The 8933-nt window shown below is 36.1% G+C and overlaps 1 protein-coding gene across 2 annotated transcripts in view; it reads right to left on the bottom strand.

Annotated features, from left to right (window-relative positions):
- cdhr1a (cadherin-related family member 1a) overlaps positions 1-3672 on the bottom strand; it is a 33072-nt gene extending 29400 nt beyond the window's left edge. For both annotated transcript variants that reach the window (XM_043256242.1, XM_043256243.1), the window contains exon 1: positions 3493-3672. In XM_043256242.1, the coding sequence (XP_043112177.1) occupies positions 3493-3628 (136 nt within the window). In that variant the 5' untranslated portion in view covers positions 3629-3672. The remainder of the gene's footprint in view (positions 1-3492) is intronic.
- Between the last annotated feature and the right edge of the window lie 5261 nt (positions 3673-8933).

An 8933-nucleotide genomic window follows, 5' to 3' on the forward strand; every position in this document is an offset into this window, starting at 1 on the left:
ATCGCACACAAAAGCATTCTTGAACACATTATACAATTAAATTTCTCTTTATACATATATGGTGAAAAGTAATAAAAACAAAACATGCTTAAAAGCACTTTTTGATTTAATTCATACATGACCATATTTTCAAAATGTATATAAATAAATGCATATATTCATTAAACTACATAAACAGTTTACATTTAACGTTTTAACTATACATTTAGCACAAAATATATTTAACCCTGAAAAGACCTGTATGTGTCATATAGTTTTGTTGCTGTAATACATTTTCACCACGTGATGGCAGTATTTCCTGTACAACCAGAGATTTGTTTTTTTTTAACACCGGCCCCAAAATCTTGCTTAATTTTGAAAATATACTTAATCATGTTTTGGTTGACAGTAAATATGTAATATGTAATATATATATATATATATATATATATATATATATATATATATATATATATATATATATATATATGAATGAAGAAATTTTTTTTTTTAAAAATGAACAAATAATATATAGCTTATTCTCTTTGACCCTTGATAAAAACAAAAAACAAAACTTCATAGACTAGTCTTGTTAATAACTGACCTGAAAGGTGTACAGTACAGCACTATCCCCCATTTTTTCTTGCTCTCTTAAAATCATATCAATTTAGCGCAGTATGTACAAAAATATTTGTTTGTGTAAAGTAATTCCGAAGCTGGTCCAAAACAGACATTTAAATGTAAATATGCTTATGAAAAGATAAACACACTAACTCTCACTGTATGATTTTTTTTTAAGCTTAAGTTAGTTAGCAAATTAAATACATTGTCCTAGTTAAAAATACAGAGAACTACATATATAACCATATTGACATAACCCACCATACAGCCTTAAGGGGCAGCAAAAGACTGTGTTTGCTCATTTTTGTTTAACTAGAAGTTACCGGCTGGTAACCAACATTTCCCGCAGATCACACTAATCGAGCTTAAAAGCCAAAGGCTGAACTTCAGCGCGTTTTTGGTAGGAATGCTGAGAACAGCTCTGTTTCTGTGTAGCCTACGTCCATTTTTGTTTCTTTTAAGAAAAAAAGTTATCTTGCATCTAAAAAAAATTTGTTTTTTCTTTTTCATTTTTATTAAAATGCATCACACGGTTTAGGGATATTTATGTTTTAAAGTAAATTTGCATTTGCAATTCCTATTTAAAATATGCATTTATAATAGTTATATTAAGTTAGTTTGTTAGTGATGTCTTTTCTCCTTCATTATCTTACAAAATATGTGTGTAAATGCTAAAAATTATTGACCTAGACTTTAAAAAAAAAAAAAAAAAGAGTCAGGCTTACCTATAAAAAGCAATTAAATACAATATTTTATAAAAAAAAAAAATAATCCGTAATACCCACATTTATTATGCATTTTACATTTTCAGTTTCTTGTTGGTTCTTCCCTTCAGTCACATTAAACTAAAGAACTGGAAAATTACTGTAGATGAGAATATAAAACAACTCAACCCAGACAAACTAATTCTGCTGTGAACAAGACAGAAAAGATACAGATCAAAATATTTTTGTTAAAAAAACACACAATAATTTTAAATGTCTACAATAGAGATTCTAGCTTTTGATCAGCAAACGCAATTAAGCAAAGGGTTTTTGAACTGGAGCGGTGCGTGTGGGCCGAACAAAAACAAAAGAAGGCCCCGGTTCAAGGCTATCGTATGAATTGTTTTTCATATGAAAAATGCAATGAGTCAAAAGTTTTGTGATAAGTGACAAAGCAGGCGGTGCCTTGAATTCCACCGTGGGATGCAACACAATTTAATAAAGAAAGAAGGTCTTGAGAGGAAAAGTGTGACGTGAAGGTTAGCTGGAGGTCTCGCGCTAGATGAAAGTGGGAACTCTCTCTCCCACTGCTGTCAGCACTTTTTAATGTGAACTTTGCGATTGATTGGCAGGCCCTGCCAGGTTCCTCTCCGAACTTTCCCCGCCATCCCGTCTCCTACAGTCACCCTCAACACTTCAATCCAGTGACTCACACTTTACTGACTCCTTACTGATTCTCTCTCTCTTCTACATTCCACAAGAAAACTGCACCATCATAATTATTACGGAAATACCTTTAAAAAATAAAAACCGCTAAACACTTACGGTCGCAATTGGAAGTGAAGATTCTGAATACTAAATTCTGTACGGCATTACATTACGATCTGAAGTTAAAATGAATAATTATTTATTATTAGAATTAAATGATTTACGTGAACTAGTATGCAAACTATGGTTTAAATATAATCAATTTCATACAGAAATTCCCATTTTAAATCCCTATTAATACCTACAAAATGTATCTGCCACATAATACACATAATTCATAAATGGTATGTCTAAAATGGCCACCCTTATCTTCTACACACTGCATATTACACGAGTCAAGTTGAGAGCTTTGTCTCTACGGCAGAACAGAAAAAACCCCTCGTGCTCATTTCACATAAAGGTCAGAAATTCAATAACACAACCCCAAAGCATTTCAATAGTAAAGTATGTATGGGTACGGCTAGACTTTTTAATGATTTTGTGGGTCAAACTAAATCATTTTTCAACAAGCTGTTTTGCGGTTATCTATTAACCCAAAAACCCAGGGGAGAGTCAAAGGAATCCGAGATACAGGAGTTAAATCATGAGTCTAATGCGTTTAATTTAAAGTGTTTTCTATATATAAAAAAAGACAGTACGTACTACCTTGTGCATTACGTGCAAGAGATAACAGTTTAAGATCCATTCTGATTTATGAAAGTGATTTCCAACACAGACTCATAATTCAAACCCTATCTGTACAGCCTCCAAAGCGTTCCTCCATGTAAAGTAAATGGTTTCATTGTTAATGTAGTGAATTGCATCAAGTTTGCTTCTTCAAAAGTGTAAAAAACAATCATATTTCAAAAAACATTCTGCAAAAACTAATAGTATATATATATATATATATATATATATATATATATATATATATATATATATATATATATATATATATATTTTGTTCGGTGAGTCACTTCTCTTGAAAGCGTTCCAAAGCATAAAAGTAAAAGTCAGTCACTATTTCTCCTGCGTAATAAATTCAGTCAGAAATTAAATAAGGTGCCTGTAAATCTACTCTATGAATAGAGGTGATTATCAGCGGTTAGGAAATAAAAAAAAAAAAAGAGGGTGAAGGCTCAACTTGACTTGAAACACACAGTATACGGCCTTAAAGCATTGTCAAAGATTTCATTAGTCAGTCTCAGCATGATGGTGGCGCTATACATCAGAGAATGACAGAGCGAGAGAGACTCCTGCTTTTGACTTTTTGCACTTAAGGCCGCAAACAAAGCTGTTCTTCAAAGCCGGAGTGAAAAGTGCAATTCGTTTGAACCACCTGAGAAACCAAAAAATACAGCGAAAGCGACTGAAAATGAAACGTTCTCTCGAAATAATGTTACCGTGGTTCAAATATTCTACAGTATCACCGTGGGCTTACCCCGTTCTGAAGAGAGCCAGCCTCCTACCTGCCTGTGTGAATGCAGGGACAATCGCTTTGGTATGTGGAGCAGAGGTGGGTCCAGACATGCACACATGAACACACGTACACACATACGAGCATCACCCACACACATACGCGCACGCGCCACGATCCAGCGGACAGGAGAAGTAAGCAAGCTGGTAGAACTCCTGGGGCTTGTGAATCCAAGCTGAACTTTGGAGCAGCCTCTTAACAGATGGCATGAGTGGGTAAACTCACTGGCTGGTCCCGCACAAGCACCCTGCTTTACAGGGACTGCCGCTTTCTAATCAGATTAAATCTGTTCATTGTTGGGGTCAGTATCTGCTTGAAATCAAACTCCCCGATGCACTGCCGTACTGTACTGTGTTTCAGTATATTACAGGGAATGAATGAAAAGGATTTAACCCCACGGCTACTGTTAGAGTCGTTGCTAGAGTCTAAACTGATTTCGAAACGGATACATACGGTCTGGGCGGTTAAAGCGGTGCTTAAATATCAGCGGTTACTTTTAGGGTTATAACCCAACCGCTCGGAAGGGCCTAGGTGGGGTGTAACCCGCTGAAACACTTCGTGTCTACTACGGCACATTAAAATCTTCAAAACATCAACCCAAAATCACAAAATCATTTTATCAGCATATAAAACAACAGAGGTTCTGAAATGATTCGTTTAGGAAAAGAGGCTTTGGAAAATAACTAACGTCCATTAGATCTGTGTGAGTAGTGTCTTGTAGGAGAGGGGAAAACAGTATTCATTTATAGATTTGCCTAATGCTGTAGGTATTGGAAATGTTTAACATTTTTTCTACGCTAGGTAAATACCTACTATTGGAGACATTTGTCAATGTATACGCCTGGGTGCACAGAATATATGATTAGGAGATGAATGAGAGGGAAATATTGCCAAGAACAAGTAGAAGAAGAAGAAGAAGAAATACAGCATTAACTTAACATAAAAATTCAGCTTTTATTAAACATCTTCCTTTAAATTATTTTGTTTGTACAATATACTGTATTATAACAAATCTACAAAAGGATGATTCAATCATGAACACGTTCTTTCTGCAGCATTTTGAATTTTAGAAATATGGAGGGAATCGTAAAGCTGTGGAAAATGCGGAAACGTTAGAGTTTAAACATATAACATATACAACAGAATAGCACTACATGGTATTAGGCTAAAATTCTTTTTTTTCTTTTTTGCAATTGGATAAATTAGAGTATAAGAAAAAAGGGGGACATTGCACAGATGTAATTATACCATGCGCTGATGCTCTATGTTTGACCTTAAGGATTAGACAGGAAGTAATAGAAGCAGTCTTTTATGCTGTGATGTGTCAGACTCTCTTTAAGAAGGGATTGGTGGGTCAACAATACAGTTCAATTACTACTGCACAAACACACAAAAGAGCTTACTTCCTGTTCAGATAGATTGTGGTACAAAATTCCAGCACAAAATTCTACATTTTCAATAATGACCAAATAAGCAACGGGGGAAAAAAACAGCGCAATCTAAGGCTAAAATTAGGATGCTTTGGGTTGCATAGTAAACACTGCGATTAACATATTCCTAATTATTTTCCCACTTCATCATTACTCGTCGACAATTAACATTTGCCATGACTTGAGGCTGAATTAATCTAAACTTTGATACCCTCACGAAATAGACTCTGTTTTATATTTTGCATAGTGTTCAGGGCACATATCAAATATACAAAACTACTTTTTAATGTTCTAAGGCTATAATTACTGACTTCAATTATAAACCATTGGAAGCAATTTGATTTGATAACTGATTGTTTGTTGAACGTGATGGAAAAATAGGGAAAAAAGGGAAAAGGAACTAAAAACTAATTAAAACAATTATGAATGTACAAAGGGGTTGAATTCTGGGTGTGACTTGATGCACGGGCGATGGTAGCTTACAGGATAGCTCAGGATAGAACTAGCGCAACCTATTTCTATTTCACCATTTCTTAGAACAAGAACTTTAGACCCAGTCCAGGTGACCTAAATCATGTGGCCAAGATCAGTAACTTCCCAACACCGCGTGACTTTGGACTAATTGTCCTTCTCACAGTTCCCTGAACATGTCACATGATACAAACACAGGATTTTCCTCCAAAAAAAAAAATACAACAACAAAAAAAAAAAAACACTTGACCCACACAAGAACAGGCTACACTAAAAGCTTTATAATTTAAAGTTAGTTCTAAAAAAATTGCAATTTCCTTCTGGCGGTAAATATAGCAAAAATGGCCCATACTGCAAACAATCATCAATTAATCTGAGTTTTTAAAGGAGGGCAGCGATGAGAGAAAAGAAAAGGCATTCTTACACATCGCCGTGATGTTGGCCTCAGTGGAAAGCACTGGGCAAACAGCAGAAACTAGCTGCTTGTGAAGGGTAATGGGACATTGAATGCCAGAGGACAAAGGCGGAAGTGGCTGCAGAGAGAAAGATGAAGTAATCTCGGAAGCAACTAGACACACTCCACTTGAATTTTTGCCTCAAACAAGATTAAAGCGAAGTTATTCTACACAAGTATGGCAAGGATATCAATCTTCTGCTCAGAGACAAACTAAAAACAACTGAGCGCCATTTCTGGCAGTTTTTCATGATGAAAAATACCCTGCATGTTCAATAATGAAGCATATGAAGTATCGTTTAAAATTGACAAGATATCGCTAGTATACATTTACCCGACCCAAAATATGCACTTAAAAACATTTAAACAACTAGTGGTTTTACAAGAAAATACCATTTTAGTTTTTCTACTTCACAGTATTGTTTAATTCAGTGCATTACTTGCCATGTCTTTGTAATTGTTTGTAGAGGAGGGTAGCACTGAGAGAAAAGAAAAGGCATTCCTAGACATTTAGATAAACGAAGTAGGGTTTTTTATTTATTTAAAACTGTTTTAGATTTATTTTTATAGCAGCTTTCCACGTTGTGATATCACAAACATAACAGAACATAGGCCAAACAATTCGTTTTACTGTATACTGAAAAGGTTCACATTATTTGCAGGCGAAAGTTTGCTTTCACTTTTTCACTAAATGCCCCTCCGTAATTTAGGAACAGTGTGAAAGTGAATGTGAATTGCATTGCCCTGTCAAAAGGCATCTGCCCAAGCCATTTAAAAATTCAACACCGTTAAATCCATTAAATAAGGATAACATAGAGTTTTTGTTTCAGACCTGTTGCATAAAGAATCCCCTCCCTGCTGCCTAAAGCCCTACTGAGAAAGACAGCCTTTTAATGAGGGGGGGATAATCCAGCAAAACACCCCCACTAATGAGCTATCATCATGCAAAAATGCCAGCTTGATACACATTAATTGGATTCCCACTTTTTTTAACCAATTAATTGACCTGCATTGTCATGTGGCTTGGCTGCAGTGGGTTCCTAAGAGAGAGAGCCTCTGTTTAGTCTCAATGACTCCAATGGCTATAGGGCCTGTGAATAGAAGTAGGTTTTAGAGAGATCAGCTCTCTCATTAAAGGCTTATGACATTAGTTTGAGCCAATCCCTTTGTTGAGAAAACAGTTTGTGCTGCTCAGTTAAAGTCTCAGCTGTGGCTGGGATTGTGATGGTCAGTTTTAGCAGCAGCAGGGTCCGCACTGCTGCTTTTAGATCTCTTCACCTGGGGGGGGATGTCTAGCAGTGAGGCCGGAATAATCCTGTGCACTTGTTGATCGGTTGGCTTTTTACAAATGTTTACTTAAAAGGAAGAAGTTAAAGAAATGAATCAAAACTTGTTGTACGTAGAACAGTAAAATATTAAGAGATACCGGTCGTGAAAGGAAACTTGAACAGGCTTTTTGATTCGGACCATAAAGGCAATCGTGTCCTCCTTCACCGGCTCTGGGTTATAACCTCTGAAAATGACTTACATACAGTGAATGGAATGCAAAGTGTTTTAGTCAATGATCTCCTCAGGGAAACAATATCTCTTAGACTGCTCCTACTCACCAGTGTAAATGAAACGCCTGTGGATTAAACAGTAACCATGAGTAAATGAGTTCAAAGAGCCCATCATATTTTGAATTTAACATTACTTCCCTAAGGAAATGCTTGGAGCCACAATGAAAACTTGTTTTCGGGGAGAAAAAACGATGCAAAACTCAGATGAGACACAGATCCTACTTAAACTGAGCTGCCATGACAGTTAAAACAAACAAGCAAACTAAATTCTACACCGGAATTCAAATAGGAAAACAGCATTCTGGGAGGGCTGTTACAACTTGCGACAAAGCGAGAGAAAAAAAAAACACTGCCATTTCAGTTCACCGGCATGGATGAAGCATCTCCATTAACTGAGGTTGATGACGGCTAATTCTGAGCACACTGATTTAAGGGGTATTGACCTGAGGTCTCGGGGTCAGGATGTTGTGTCATATTGATCCAGCCCTGATCTGCATGTAAGAGGCTGATCTATGGCACGGCCACAGTGGCATACTTATAAAGCAAATGCAGCCGGGGGTCGAGGGCAATTATCTTTATCAACAGCTTAACACAGCCCGGGCCTATAATGTGAAAAAAATCGGATGTCCTCAGAGAGCTGCTCGAATATCACGGCAAGCATCCTAATTCAGTTCATTGATTAAAACCTTAAATAAACAACTGAAAAAAAGACCAAAAAAAAAAAAAAAAAAACATTCCATGAAAAACATCAATGCAAGCACATTAGACAACAGCGGCCTTGGGAAAATATACAAGGTATCTACTCTAATCTATCACTGTGAGAGTGCTGGTAATAGCAGACATTAGTAGAAGATCATTACCCTCCATTGTGCATTCACTTAACTATACTAGACAGAGGTTACAGTGTAAGGTGGGCAAATGGAATGGCAGATGTTGTTTACTGGACCGAAGGAATGAGAAGAAATGGAGGAAAGATGTCAGTGCTGCAAGACTCAAGGCAGCAGTCATTTGTAAGTTTACCTTCAAGAATTCTAAATGATACTTTGGAATTATTGGAGAGTAAAAAAAAAAAAGTTTTTTTTTTAATATTTGAAAACTATCTATCTATCTATCTATCTATCTATCTATCTATCTATCTATCTATCTATCTATCTATCTATCAATTCTCTCTCTCAGATTGTGAAATATGCAAGTGGTACAGATAGGGTATTTTGTTCTAAAGCCCGTATGTAATATGTTCAAACTGATTTCAAGAGAAACCACATAAAAGCCACTGTCCTATGCCAGTAAAAGGTCACTTCACCATGCCTGTACAAACGAGTTTCTCTGAGTCATTACATTTGCTTTGACTGTGGGTCAGAGGCGAAAAGGTCAAACCTTGAGATGCTTAATAGTTTAATTATGACCAACGACCGCACTGCGTTTAATTACTAGACCTATCAGTGAGGACATTAATAAAACTCAAAATGTTACTATGCTTAATCATTAAAG

The sequence above is a fragment of the Puntigrus tetrazona genome, chromosome 13, assembly GCF_018831695.1.
Source record: "Puntigrus tetrazona isolate hp1 chromosome 13, ASM1883169v1, whole genome shotgun sequence".
NCBI lineage: Eukaryota > Metazoa > Chordata > Actinopteri > Cypriniformes > Cyprinidae > Puntigrus > Puntigrus tetrazona.